At 42.4% G+C, this 16,047-nt stretch overlaps 1 protein-coding gene across 1 annotated transcript in view; it reads right to left on the bottom strand.

Moving 5' to 3' along the window:
* Nucleotides 1-16,047, bottom strand: part of LOC126470921 (collagen alpha-3(IX) chain-like) — a 159,841-nt gene that overhangs the window by 113,444 nt on the left and 30,350 nt on the right. The window contains exon 2 of the mRNA XM_050098952.1: nt 469-513. Coding sequence (XP_049954909.1) covers nt 469-513 — 45 coding nt within the window. The remainder of the gene's footprint in view (nt 1-468; nt 514-16,047) is intronic.

The following is a 16,047-nucleotide window of genomic DNA, read 5'->3' on the forward strand; positions in this document are numbered from 1 at the left end:
GTCCGGTATTCTTGCCATCGTGCATTCTCGTGACCACCGTTGATAACTAACACGTACAGCGGCTACATTCCTACCAAGCCTTTATGCAATATCGCAGAAAGGAACAACCAGCTGCTCGTAGCCCTCTTAAATGACTACGTTCAAACTCAATGAGGTGCTGATAATGGCGTCTTTGTCGCCTTTTAGCCATTCTTGACTAACATCAGCTCATCACGACCAATCTCAAAGGTAAGTATCGCTCACTGCCGCTACAACGTGTATTTAAAGCAGTCCTGACTCGTATCTTCATGGTAGCGCTACTATTGCCACTCTTACGCAACTGGCGCGAAATGTGAATAGACATCATCTTTCAGTTGTAGAAACAAGACTATCAACTTTCGTTTATGTCGCAAAATTCCTTTTTGCTGTTGCGATTTTCTTCCGTCACTGTATTAATAGATAAATCATTAAAATGATTTGGTCCCATACCTCGTCTTGCTTCTTTGGCGTTGCCACCTGATGGCCCCGCACCATCTGAAACAAACAAAAAACCCATTGAGTGTTATAACTGAAACAATTCGAAAGTAAATCAAACTAGACATTTCTAGTGTTAGGAGAAAGTATACACGTTAATGCATTTGGGAAGCAAATTCTTGTGATGACAGGGGAGGTAGGAGCTGAGTGAATTAGGTAAATAAAAGAATTAGAGTGTTTACCTAGAGTACAAAACAGATGACGTTCGTTAATTACCAGCGTGTTTCAGCACAAGTCTCCATCGGCGCGAAGAAGAATGTGGTACAAATACGACATATAAATAGTGTCTAAAGGTATTGCCTTAATTGTCAGCTACTAACCTGAAAATTAATCTCGTTATATGGGAACCCACAACAGTTTGGTTTCTTTGCATCAACGTTTTGCGAGGAAAACATTACGGGGCGTCATTTTTTTTAAAAAAAAGTCAAACTAGTTTTTGTAGAACTTTCTTTCGTCTTGGGTACTCTATATTGTTTCCACAAGCTTTCTAGAACTTACGAAAGTTAAATACATTTTGACTAAGTTCTAAGCATTGAAATGTCCCCGAAAGTTGGTTTAATTAATGTGGTAGCTTTCAAAACGTTTACTATCTACACTGACTAGTAAACTTTTAATAATGGACCAAAAAAGGTCTGTTCATTTTTTTTGTACTTCGGTCAAAGAGAGTGGAAAACACATTTCAAATGTATGAAGGGTGATCTCAGAGGAGAGCAACTTCCCGTTCCTCTCAGTGGTTTGTCATATGAAAATTTGACGTCATTGAAACACAAGGTCTTTCGTAGTACCTCAGTTACAAGAACAGGTCCACTACTAATAGGAAGAGACATAATAGTCCACAGTGAGAGTCCAAGTGATCTTGGTTCCCCTTAACTAGTATAGAAGGTGCCCGATTCATAATATTGGAGTTTTTGTGTTGCAGTACTCGCAGGTTCACAAAGATGGTCTCGTACTGGAAACTGCTGCACAAAATGGAATGGCACTACCTGTGTGGCAAACCAGTCAAACTCTGCTTTGAATACTTAGGTGATACGAACACAACTAATAGCAGAACTTTACGCCCAAAATGTGTCCTGCACTTTTTGTTTTAAGAGGAGTGTAGTCTCTTGGGTAAGACTACAATATATTCACAGAGAGACGTAATTTGGACCATGTGCCGCATGGTGTAGTACTAGTAACTGGCGGACACAGTGAGCAGCAATATGCTGCTCTTTACTGATGATTCTGTGGTGCACGGGGAGGTAAGATGACTTAGACAAAGATTCTAGTTGGTGTTATGGATGACACCTAGTTCTGAATGTAGAAAAATGTAAGTTAATGCAAATGAGTAGGAAAAATAAACCCATATTGTTCGAGTGCAACATTAGTAGCGTGCTTCTTGACACAGTCGCCGGCCGGAGTGGCCGTGCGGTTCTAGGCGATACAGTCTGGAGCCGAGCGACCGCTACGGTCGCAGGTTCGAATCCTGCCTCTGGCATGGATATGTATGATGTTCTTAGGTTCGTTAGGTTTAATTAGTTCTAAGTTCTAGGCGACTGATGACCTCAGCAGTTAAGTCGCATGGTGCTCAGAGCCATTTGAACAATTTTTTGACACAGTCACATCGATTAAATATCTAGGCGTAACACTGCAAAGCCATATGAAATGGAACGAGCATGTAAGGACTGTAGTATGGAAGGTGAATGGTCGACTTTGGTTTATTTGGAGAATTTTACCAAAGTGTGCATCATCTGTAAAAGAGACCACATACAGGGCACTAGTGCGATCCATCCTTGAGTAATGTTCCAGTGTTTGGGATCCGCACCAGGTCTCATTAAAGGAAGACTTCGAAAGGAAAGGAAGGAAGATTGTGTTTTACGCCGCGTCGATATAGTCATTATAGAGGGAGCAAAAGCTCGGATTGTGTCATGCATGGGGAAGGAAATAGGTCTTGATCATTCAAAGGAACCGTCCCGGTATTTTCCTGGAGGGATTTAGGGAAATCACGGAAAACCTATATCAGGATGGCCGGGTGCGGGTTTGAACCATATTCCTCTCGAATGCGAGTTCAGATGCTAATCAGGAAGGCGTCGAAGCAATTCAGAGGCGGACTGCTAGATTTGTGACTGGTACGTTTCAACAACACAAAATATTACAGAGATGCTTTGGGAAATAAAATGGTAATCACTGTAGGGCAGGCAACGTTCTTTTCGAGGAACACTATTGAGAAAATTTAGAGAACCAGCATTTGAAGCTGACTGCGTAACGTTTCTACTGCCGCCAACTTAACGTTTAATGCAAGGACAACGAAGATAAGAGAAATTAGGGCTCATATGGAGGCATATAGACCTCGTTTTCCCATCGTTCTAGAAATAGCGAGAACGTCTTGAACATTCAAGTGCCAAGTGGTCTTGATCTGTTGTAAACTAGATAAGCGAAAAGAGTCACAGGTTTGCAATCGAAGAAATTTGGCGGCATCGTACACGTATTCGGAAGTATTGCAGATGACGTGCAGTGAATTAACTGCCAGAAATAGATATCAATTATTTCCATATGATTTACAAATCATTTCTGACGAATGAAGGTGTAGTTACTTGAAAAAGGAAGTTTTTGTGGGAAGTCGTTTAATCAGCAAGATTTTTTTTACGTTCATGATAGCGAGGGTCTGCTATTACGACTTACACTGCTCACCACATGATGGTTTAAGATTGTCAGCAGATCGAGCATGCTAATGAAACAATGCTACAGAGGATTTTTATAAGTTTCCAGCTGTATCTGGCATCTAATGTTCACCCTTTCCCCAAGATGCAGGTGGAGAGCTGACGACCAATAGTGTCCAAGATACATTGAGATCAAATGAATTTGATGGCTAAGACATCAACGTGAGTACTTCTGAAACGACTGTAGCACAGCTGAGGCTTCTATGACAAAGCATTATAAGGGCGCTTGTGCAGAAAGGCCTTCCCTCGACAAGATTGCAGCCTGTCACGACAGCATGTGTCTGGAGATGTTTCGTTTGTTGTTGTGTTCGAGAGACCTAGCAGTTATCACATTTTTCAGTTTTTGTTGAACATTATTAGAAAAAACATAATGACAACTGAAAATGAATCAGTTAAACATTTTATATGTCAAAGCTACTCATCGATACTGAACTTATTATGAAAAAAATGCTCCTACTGAAGCTAAAATATATTCCGACATAAAAGGTATGAGGATAGGGGAGTAAAGAGGAATGTGTGTGAACAGAAAACAGCACTCCCATCTCTTCAAGGAAGCAACTTTCACACAGGTGAACTGTGTCGATAACCAATACAGTCACATGAACAGTAGGGCAAAGCAAATCCTGGGAAACTTTTGGTATCAAATTTGTATACTAATTAATTAAAGTTACCAATTAAAACACACCTCCCCCTTAACCTATTCTTCTGCTAAGTAGTTTATCATCACTGAGGGTTGATTTATGACCCCCTGGCGATAATCAGTCCTTCTGAGAAACCCGCCCACCCCTCTTGGAAAAGGGATGCCGATCCCAGTGCACTTCTGATATCAAATTAATTGACTAATTAATTAAACTGATAAATTAATTACCCATCTTCCGATGGGTAATCACCAGCCTATCGGAGAGTACCTCCACTCCCCTCTCTGACACCGTTTTTGGCGGGAAATCTATACATAGGCGGGAAATTCAACATTTCGTCATAAATTCAAATACCAATTACATTTTATTGCACAGGACATAATAACAGTAAATTGTTTATTTATATAAATTCAAATTGCATGTCACTGGTGTGGTAGGGTGTAGAGTAGTTTCTTTTTTCATCAATTTAGGAATATTGACACACATTATGGCATCACAATCCAAGATGGCAGAAACAGAATACTGGTGCAGTCTACTCCCCTCCTCCTACTCCTACTGGCGGGAAGGTCAAAAACTGATGGGAAAATCCAAATTTTTTCCCATGTATATGGAGCATGAGAGTTGGGGGGGGGGGGGGGGAGTAAATACCACTGATCGAGCACTAGACAGTGACTCTATCCAATGTCGTCACATGGTTCAAATGGCTCTGAGCACTATGCGACTTAATTTCTGAGGTCATCAGTCGCCTAGAAATTACAACTAATTAAACCTAACTAACCTAAGGACATCACACACATCCATGCATGAGACAGGATTCGAACCTCCGACTGTAGCGGTCACTCGGTTCCACACTGTAGCGCCTAGAACCGCACGGCCACTCCGGCCAGCCAATGTCGTCAATAACTGCTTTGACAGGATGTTTTCGCTATTAGACTAGCACTAGTGGGTTACTCCAGCCAGTTTCGCCAGTAGCCCTGTATGGGAAGGAGGGGTGGTAATAATAATAGAACAACAAACAACCACTGAAGTGCAGGCGAGTGGCCTTCTGCTGATCTGCAAATGAACAGCTCCTGGGAAGAACATAAGGATGGGTAATAACATTAGAACTGAGAGTCACTGACCCAGTGCAGTTTTTTTTTCTTCTTTATGGGCAGGGGAGGGCTGGCAGCTGCACAATCCGCCGCTCTTCAGCCGAGTGGCATACAATTAATAAAAGAGCAAACTGACATATAAAAGGGGAGGAAAAAGGAGGATATAAAAACACAGTAAATGGAGACAATGGAAGTTAAAATATACACTAACACGGGGATGCTCATTGCGGGATGGTTAAAAAGTCAACATACAATTAAAACAACACAGTCGGCGATTTGTGGAGCACTTAAAATACACTCAAGTCACCCACACAAGTCAAATGTCTGCCACAGTATAAAAACACACAAAGCAAGTGACACTTAAAAAACCACTGTAAGCAACAGAAGCTAGCCGAGGTGGCCGAGCGGTTCTAGGCGCTTCAGTCTGGAACCACACAACTGCTACAGTCGCAGGTTCGAATCCTGCCTCGGGCATGGATGTGTGTGATGTCCTTAGGTTAGTTAGGTTTAAGTAGTTCTAAGTCTAGGGAACTGATGACCTCAGTGAAGTCCCATAGTGATTAGAGCCATTTGAACCATTTTCTTGAAGTCAGGAGGGAGTGCAGAGATACAGAGGGTGGGAACGGTAAAGAAGGGGCATAGGAGGGAGGAAAATCGCTTAGGGGAAGGGAAGAGGAGGGGAGAGGGAGCCCTGAGGAGGAGGAGGAGGAGGAGGGGAAAGGTGGGGTTAGACTTGGTAGAAGGAGTAGATATCAGGGTGAAGTTCATCATCTGGGTGGGGCAGGTGCTGGAAGTTGCATTGGCAAAGGAGGTGTAAGGTGTGGAGACAGAGAGAGAGAGTGGGGCACAATAGTAAAGGCACAGCAACAGTTTGTGGGTGGAGAGGAAGGGGGACACCACTGGGTGGGTGGGGGGGATCGAGTTGGCGGACGATGTACGGGGTGCTGATGTGTTCGAGGAAAAGAAGAAGATGGGGGAAGGGAATGAGGTTGTAGAGGATGCACATAGGGGATGGAAGGCGGATGCGGTAGGCGAGGCAGAGTGCATGGTGTTCTAGGATTTGGAGTGCTTCAGGGAATCTGGGACAGACCGAAATCCAAGTGACACTGGCAGATTAACGATTTGTAGGTGTGAGGGATGGTGGAAGGATGCAGTCCCCATGTCCGGCCGGACAGGAATTTTATGAGGTGCAGTCTATTGTGGGCTTTGTGTTGGATTGTAAAGAAATGGTGAGTCAAGGTGAGTTGATGGTAAAGGTTGAGGCCAAGGTATTTCAGGGTAGGAGTGATGTGGATAGGATGATCATAAATGGCGAGGTAAATATCGTCGAGCCAGAAGGACTGGGTAGTACGACCTATTATGATTACCTGGGCCTTGGTAGGGTTGATGCGAAGGAGCCACTGGTTGCACCAAGCAATGAACTGGTCGAGGTGGTTTTGAAGGGTACGTTGAGACTGTTGAAGGGTAGGATAAATGGCCAGGAAGGCAATGTCATCAGTAAACTGGAGGAGATGAACAGGCAGGGAAGGTTTGACCATATCGGCAGTATATAGGATGCAGAGGAGAGGGGAAAGGACAGAGCCCTGGGGTACGCTGGCAGTGGGATAGAAAGTACAGTAGTTGGTAATAGTCCCCATGCCCCTATAAATCTCTACCCCTATATGCAGAACTCCTGCAGAAACTTCATTGGGGAATGAAACACACTTATGCCTATTTACGAGCTGCAAGTCGCATCCTAGCCAACAGAAACAAGGGAAATTCATTGTATGATATTTTTTTTTATAAATGTAGTGCTTATTATCTTTCTTGTACACGATATCTCAAAACAAAAACTGATAAGTCATCTCCCGTCTAGTCCCGCGCCATCTACCGAGTGTATTGTATACCTGAAGACATGGCCAGCCGGAAATTTCTTTGTAACTGCCACTCGCGACAACGTAAGTCACGGCTTTTAGTTGCCGACCACTTATGACGCTCCTGCCACTGGCCTTCGCATAATGCGAGACAAGTCGGCGTGACTTTGACTAACAGAAGTCCCACTCCTGACAGACTCCTCAGTTTAAAAAAACCTGCTGTAATCGACCTGAAATGTGGATGTTGTTATGTCAATACGCCTACAATTTCTCACTCAAAATGTAGATTCCTCTCTCTTAAACGAGTCATTTTCGAAGACAGAAGAAATCGGAATATACACACGTTTTCACATCACTTAAGTATCGTTACTTGTTGTGGAAATCCTGTACAACACTATGACATTGGATATATTTCCTCTAAGAATTCTCTCATCACGTAGAAAAATCTGTTCATATCAGGTTAACCTCTGACACGTCCTGCATCACAGAACCACAGTAATTGTCATCTTTGGCTCATGCACAGCTGCATCTCTTTGCAAACACTGTAACTCTGTATTAGTTTATTCCTGGGCATTCATGTTGATGTCAATCTTGATTAAAGTATTTGCTCATAAATTGACAGTAGTATACGTTAATATACGAGTAGGAATAAGATATCAGATCACTTCGTCCTTGTAGTATTTCATTCATTTATTTATTTGTTTTATTTTGTGTTCTCGTGTTAATGCCAGTCTAATTAAAGTATTTGCCTGTATATCGACTTTAATACATGCAAACAAAATCAAATCACATCTCTGAACAAAGTAGGTCTACGCCATATCTTTTTGTCAAGATCTTTGTTACAAGGAACAGCTGTACAGCACACGCTGGATGCTGACGAAGTTTCGCTATCAGAGTGTAAATGCATATAGATTGTGTGAAAGTGATGTACCAACTGGCCTTCAAAATGGAAGCAGACGTATGGACACTAACAGAAAAAAACCGCCCGTGCTGTCGTAGTAAGGGCAAAACTAAAATTTTGCGTCCATATCGTCAGATAAACAATACTCATGGCGATACATTAAAGCATGTTTCATCGTCTTCTCACAGACTCTAGCAGCATTATGCTAGAAATAGTGATATAATTTCCAGAAAACCCTTTGAAGATGAACCTGAAAACGTTCGAAAACCGATTCACGGAATAATGAAGAACTATTCAAAAAATGACTGGTTGCAGTTTTATGTATTTACAGTCACGGGTTCTAAGCGATTCGTAATGAACAAGCTTAATTAGTTATAATATCCCTATGTGCACTATGCACCACTAATATAAGGTATCAATGCTCTTGGTCTCTTCGAAAATGGAACACAGATATCTGCTACCCCCATCACTGTGGAACATCAGTCATCATCACCTTCAGATAGATGTTTTGAAACGCTTCACAATGCAGCAAACTCCTCCAGTTTCCATATGTTGTGATGGCTTCTACATTTTATTGTCAATAAGAAACACTGCCTCTGTCTTACGCATGCCTTACAACGGGCGATGGCCAGCTTCCAGTGAGAGCCGATCGATCTAAACTTGTTAATGTTGGTTTAGCACCTGACACAATCTAATGTATGGCTGTGTACACAGCTGTTGTCATACCCTGCTTGGATGTGTTACAGCAAAAATTTATCAAACTGATTATGAAACAACAACACAAAAATCCTCTATCGCGTATGATAGATTGTGGGATACCGTCTTCCTCCAGTATAGGCGACAAAACTTTATACGGGCCTGCGGAAGCGACTTCGATCACTTGTCACCTGCTCCAGTGGACCAACACGTGATATTTAATGAGATCACCACATATGCTCTATGTCGACACGCAAACGGTACATGTTTTCTTCGTATCAGTAGAGAAAGACGCGGTACAATCTTATTGAGTTCTCTATCAGGTGACGTTAGCGAATTTTTATAGCTTGTAATTTCAATCCGTTGTATGATATAAGATTAACGGGGCAGGGGGATGAGGGAGAGGGGCCGGGGGAGAGAGGGAGAGTCAGCCTCAAACGTCGGTTCTCAATACGTTCCTTGAGAATAACATCGTATTTCCTCCAGGGATTCCCATTTGAATTCTCGGAGCATTTGCTCACAAATTTAGTGGCAACCAATAGGAACGCTTCTATGGGGCTGTATTCGAAGGGTAATCTAGGTCTCCAGACTCGTACAGGTATTTACCCCAGTGACTTTCAAACACCCAGTCCTTCTGAGAAAGATAGGGTAACTTTTACCAGTCTGGAATCATTAACAGCTGTACAGCATGGCGAGTGGTGAGTCATCGGCTGGGAGCGATACAGTCTTGACACGAGGGCGGAGGATCGCAAACTGGTGGCAGTGGTGGCAGCTGTTCACATGTGACCCAATGGAGGGGGCGGGGATGAAGGCGGAGGCGTCGTTGGGATCGAAGAGATAGTCAAACATTCTACTGCCCCCTAGACTGAGAGGTCTCAGCAGGGAGCAGTATTCCAGAATTGTAAGTGACTTACATCCACCAGCATGACAAGGCAACCCAGAGGCAGAACGCAATTAGCGTTGGATATCTTCAGCTATTTGATGACGGTTACCACATATTTTGGTAGTAGAGGAAGTGACTACCTAGCCTGTTGGAAGCTTCCAGAAATGTCACGTAAGTGTCTGTAATGGTTGCCTGACGAGTGTAACCCAACTGCAAGAAAAAAATTACTCACTATGCAAAGGGACTCTCTTGATCAATTTAATTAATTAGTGAATCAGTTTGTTATCATTGATGTGCCGACGGGTGGGTGGTTTTGAGGGCGAGTGTACCACAAGTATGATTCGTCAGTTGGAGTGGTGATTGGCATTTTCTCGTTGCGACAGGATCTCGTAACGGAATTTATATTTCCCAACTACACAGGGAGAGATGATGATTGCAATTAAATCAGCTACATTACCGAATTTATAAAGTGATCTGTAGTAAAAACCTGACATCACAACTCCTTTGCGCTACTACCTTGAGAGATCTCGTAGAGGACAACGCATTTTATTACTTTAAGAGAATTCGAAACTGAGGAAGCATCCTGTGACAGAGGCAGATATTAGCACTCCGTCGTCAGCCAGAAATGAGCTTAATTTTTAGCCTAGTGATGCAGGAATTGTCAGCTAATAAGATGATATTAACAGATTTTTCTACCTGATGAGGGAATACTTAGGGAAAATTTATCCTGTGCCATAGTGTTATGTAGGATTCTCACAACTTCTTTTCCCGATGTGAAAATGCCTGTATGCTCCGATTTCTTCTGTCATCGAAAGTAACTCATTTAAGAAGAAGGGACCTACATTTCGTGTGAGAAATTCGCGGTTTATTGACGAAACAAAATCCCCATTTCGCATTGGGTAAAGCGGATTTTTTAACATGAGGAGTCTATGTCAGGGGTGGAACTGCAGTTAATCCAAGTCGCACCTGCTTGTCTTCCACTGTGCCATGGGGCAAGCGGCAGGAGTGGCCACGAGGTGTGGGCGACTGGAACCCACGGCTTAAGTCTATTGCGAGTGGCAGTTAAAAAGAAAAGTTCTAGGCCAGCTAGATCTCTTCAGGTACGCAATACACTTCGTAGATGACGTTGGACTAGACTGGACGTGACTAGTCAGTTTTTTTGTCTTGCGATAGTAACGTTATACGTATTTAGGCGAGCTAATCGGCCTTCCAGTATTGGTAAGAGATGAATATGCTTGCTGTGCTGGGTGCGAATCGGCGGGAGGATGACGACACGTGGTCGCTCCAGGCGAGCCAAGTACAATGGCGTCAGCAAAAGGACAGGAAGCGGGGAAAATTCTCAAGCTGGAAATTTCGACGGTTGACGCTTGCATTGCCTTTTTGCAGAATATGCTTCAAGAAAGGGCAGTGTGACAGACACTCTTAAAATAGCCATGTTACAGTTCTTTGAGATTCAACAATGACTTATGTCAAATATTAATGCAAATCTGAATACTTCTGCGTTCGCAGAAAAATGAGGCACATCCAATGACGCAAGAATATTTCAATATCTTTAAAACTATAGAACTTAATATTTCACAGTGAATAAACATTTACAAGTGCACCTCTGAATTAACAACTTTTAATCGTTTCATGCGATTTCAGCGAACGATATCTCACGATAGCATTGCACTATGGCTATTATCCCAGAAAGCTGCGTACCAGCATCTATTTTATTTACTAATTTGTTAGGTCTTTTATATCTTTATGATGCAGATGTTTGTCAGAACGTCATATTCTCCACATTTACACGGCTAATGAATAAAGCATGAATACCTCACATGTTTTAATACTTACGTAGCTATTTAATGAGCAGTTCACTGTTTTTCCAGTAACTTTATTTAAATGTTGAGGGCAAGCGGTATTAAAAAGCAGTGCTAGTTTAAATGTGGTCAATCGCATGTGTTAGCAGACACCACTATTGAAATGAGATCCGAAAGACGCTTCACTCAATAAGGCATAAATAATTGTTTAAATAAAATTTAACTACAATTCGTTGTCATTAAACGTGAGCGCACTTGCACAAGAATACTGGGTTATTTATCTATGAACCGACTACTCCTTACATTTGTTGTAAATGATCTGAATGTAACCGCATGTTTATAACATTTCTTTTATTTAAATATTGTCGTAATGCATTAGTTTAATGCGAGAAGTGGGCAACTTTAATGAAATCATGTCTGTAGAGCTTAATTACGATGTATTGTTGTTAGGGATGGACTTCAACCAATGAGAGTTGGACGGTGGCGGAACACTACTGGAGTCAAGTGGAGACTGGGACTTCTCAAATTAAGAACTCAAGGAAGCGATTCTGGACACCTTTGATGGGTTCTGAAAGAAGACAGAATTGTCTAGAATAGCGTGCATGATTCAGACATATGGGTGGTTGTTTCTGGGCAGTGAACGGCCGGTATAACACTGAAACTTTTGAAGGGACTTTATATTTCGAGATGTTTAAACGTGCTCCAGAGTAGGACTAACTTAATCCGCTTGTTGTATTACGGAACTGAAAGTGAGGAGAGTATGAGTTACTACTCTTTGTATCGTGTGTGATAATTTGTGACTCAGCATGATGAAGTCTCAGTTGTTTTGAGCTGGCGAAGATTTCGTGTATTGTGAACACGAAATGCACTTAGTTTTCGGTTATCTTAGATAACTATTTAGTTTGGGTAGTTTGTTACCATTCTCGTAACGCTGTCAATGTAACGTTACTGCATTTGATAAGGGTATTTTTTGTCTGTATTTTAACTGAATATCGTAGGACCACTTCCGGTTTATTTGAGACGTCTTCTCTTAAATGAACATTATTCAACGTAATTCTCTGTCGTTTTGATCAATTACAGACGTTAGAATAGACCCTTTTTTCTTTAAAAAATTATTCGTTTATCTTTGATATTTCTGTGTATTTTATTAATTCGCGATTTTAGGCAATGTATACACTATCTGTTGCAGGATCATAGCTTCAGGTTATCATTTGCAAAGGAATTAGCTGCGGGGCATGAAACCAGACGTGTGCGGCTCGGTCCTATGACTACATCGAGCTACTACTTTCAAACAGAGCCACGCATAGCCCAATTACCTAAAGTACGAGTAATAACAGGTAAAGAAGCACCTGGTTTGCTCGTATGGACTGCTGTTTGGAAGAGCAACTACCCAGCTGTGACACCTAGGTACCGTCGCAAGATGCCGTGTTAAATTAAGGTTATGAACGCTACATCTGTAAAAAAATATCGTATTATGAATTCCCATGTTTTTGTTGGCTGGGATGCAAACTGCAACACATAAATAAGTGTAAGTGTGTTTCATTCCCCAATGATGTTGCTACAGGAGTTCTGTATATAGGGGCAGGGATTTATAGCCACACTGGGACAGAGTGTCGCTGTTGTAATACTATTACCCAGCCTTATGTTCCTCCCAGAAGCTATTCACTTGTAGATCGGCAGGAGGCTACTCGTCTGCACTTTTGTGATAGCTTGCTGTTCTATTATTATTACCACCCACCCTTACCATACAGGGCTATTGACTAAACTGGCTGGAGCAACTCTCTAGTGCTCTACATTCAGCAGTTATTGACGAAATTTTTCCCGCCAATAGGATTAGGGCCGTTAGACTGCAACACGGCCATCTTGGATTGTGATTTTGTAGACTATGGTAGTATTCCAAAGATGATGAACTACGGTACCCACATCCTATCACACGAGAGATATGCAAACTGAATTTCTATAAATAAATAATCTGTCATTATTAGTCCTCTGCAATACAATATAATTACCATTTGTATTTAACATGAAATTTTGAATTTCCCGTCGATTTGTGGATTTCCTACCATTAGGGGGATGGAGAATGAGATGAGGGACCTATGATGAACTGGGAATTTCCAAGATGGGGAGGGGGTATTAATTAATTAGTCAATTAATTTGATATCAAAAGTGTGCCAGAATCGACATCTCTTTTCCCAGAGGGGTGGGGAGGGGGGATCTCAGGAGCAATGATTTTTCCCAGAAGGTCACAAACCACTTAGCAGAACGACACAGCAAGAGGAGGTGGGTAGTTTAACTGACCAGTATAATTAATTAGCAGATCAATTTGATATTCTCCCAGAATCGGCTTTGTCTACTACTCACATGGTGTTCAGAAGACAATGCACATCATTTACGACAAACAACCGTTACAGTTTCCTTAAGGCTTATGGTAGGTTTAATATTAGCTGCAGGCTTTTCTATTACTAGTATATATTTGTTCTGACACATAGTATCCATAAAATCTTACCCTTCACAAGATCCGCAAACCAGTACTTAGAAAACCAGAGAGCATGTTCATCCCATGGATTGTGTTTATCTTCCCAAATTTCGAAGTCTCCACCGTAATAGATACACATGGTTTGATCGCCGATATTGGTATAAAAGAATCCGACATCACTGAGTGTGTCTGTACACTGCTTAATACAAAACAATCAAACAACGTAGGACGCTAGCCTCGCCTCCGACACTATGTGATCAAAAGTATCCGGACACCTGGCTGAAAATGATTTACAAGTTCGTGACGTCCTCCATCGCTGACGCTGGAATTCAGTATGGTGTTGGCCCACCCTTAGCCTTGATGACAGTTTCCGTTTTCGCAGTCGTAAGTCCAATTAGGTTCTTGAAGGTTTCTTGGGGAATGGTAGCCCATTCTTCACGGAGTGCTGCACTGAGGAGAGGTACCGATGTCGCTCATTGAGGCCTGGCACGAAGTCGGCGTTCCAAAACATCCCAAAGGTGTTCTACATGATTCAGGTCAGGACTCTGGGCAGGCCAGTCCATTACAGGGATGTTATTGTCGTGTAACCACTCCGACATAGGCCGTTATTTATGAACATGTGCTCGATCGTGTTGAAAGATGCAATCGCCATCCCAGAATTGCCCTTCAACAGTGGGAAGCAAGAAGGCGCTTAAAACATCAATGTAGATCTGTGCTGTGATGTGATAGTGCCACTCAAAACAACAAGGGGTGTAAACCCCATCCATGAAATACACGATCACACCGTAACAACCCCGCCTCCAATTTTACTGTTGGCACCACGCACGCTGGGAGGTGACGTTCACCGGGCTTTCGCTATACCCACACACATCGGATCGCCACACTGTGTACTGTGATTCGTCACTCCACACAACGTTTTTTCACTGTCCAATCTTCCAATTTTTACGATCTTTACACCAAGCGAGGCGTCGTCTGGAATTTACTGGCGTGATGAGTGGCTTATGAGCAGCCGCTCGACCATGAAATCCGCCTTACTGTCATATTATTTGCAGTGGATCATGATGCAGTTTGGAATTCCTGTGTGATGGTCTGGTAGGATGTCTGCCTATTACACATTACGACCATCTTCAACTGTCGGCGGTCTCTGTCAGTCAATAGACGAGGTCGGTCTGTACGCTTTTGTACTGTACGTGTCCCTTCACGTTTCCACTTCACTGTCACATCGGAAACAGTGCACCAAGGGATGTTTAGGGGTATAGAAATCTCGCGTACAGACGTATGACACAAGTGACACCCAATCACATGACAACGTTCGAAGTCCGTGAGTTCCGCGGAGCGCCCCATTCTGCTCTGGCTGGCTCTGAGCACTATGGGACTTAACATCTGTGGTCATCAGTCCCCTAGAACTTAGAACTACTTAAACCTAACTAATCTAACGACATCACACACATCCATGCCCGAGGCAGGATTCGAACCTGCGACCGTAGCAGTCGCGCGGTTCCGGACTGCGCGCCTAGAACCGCTAGACCACCGCGGCCGGCCATTCTGCTCTCTCACGATGTCTAATGACTACTTAGGTCGCTGATATGGAGTACCTGGCAGAAGATGGCAGCATAATGCACCTAATATAAAAAAGTATGTTTTTTGAGGTGTCCGGATACTTTTGATCACATAGTGCATATTCTTTATTTAAGTTGGGCTAACCCAATATAGTTGGTGACGTCGCTCACATCATCCGCTGAACTGCACAATGATATTTTTTCAGGACATGATTGCGGATGTATTTCAGTTCTGTGCAGGCTACAATATCAGACGAAGACACTTCGAGGCATAACATATGACTCAGCATATACTGTCTCCGTTCCTCCCCCGGCCGAAATTTAGACCCGGATGACGTCAATACCATTCGCCCAGTACGGGTGACAAAATTTTTTCAGAGGTCTTTGATACATCGATAGAAACGACAACGATCATGTGCCGCATGTTCTCAAGGACTAATACGTGCAGCATTATAAGCAAAATCCCATCCAATTATTTTGTTAACCGAGTAACTCCTTGTTTCTGTAAACTGCACTTCCCTCTTATTAAAAAAAAAGAACTGTATCGTGATGTTTAAAGGCTTCTTATACAGGGTAATTCAACTGTAACTGCCGGTGGGTTTTATGGAACCTGCAATGCCTTTCATATTCTCTCCTTTGCTATCCACAAATTATTAGCCGTACAGAAAAAAATTAGCAGGGTCTTTATTAGGAAATTCACTGTAGTTAAATTTTTTACTGGCATACGTTTTCGCTGAGGCCACGGTTTAAGAGTTATTCAAGGAAAACATGTTTGAAGGTCACTTTTGTGCATTTTTCTTAACTAATTCGAAAAATACGGCCTCCAGCGAAAACGTATCCAAGTACAAAATTTAACTACATTAAATCTCTTACAAAAAGGGACTGTTAATATTTTTGTGGGACTAAAAGTTTGCACGTAGCGAGCGAGAGAATACGAAA

This window comes from Schistocerca serialis, chromosome 3 (genome assembly GCF_023864345.2).
Source record: "Schistocerca serialis cubense isolate TAMUIC-IGC-003099 chromosome 3, iqSchSeri2.2, whole genome shotgun sequence".
Classification (NCBI taxonomy): Eukaryota; Metazoa; Arthropoda; class Insecta; order Orthoptera; family Acrididae; genus Schistocerca; species Schistocerca serialis.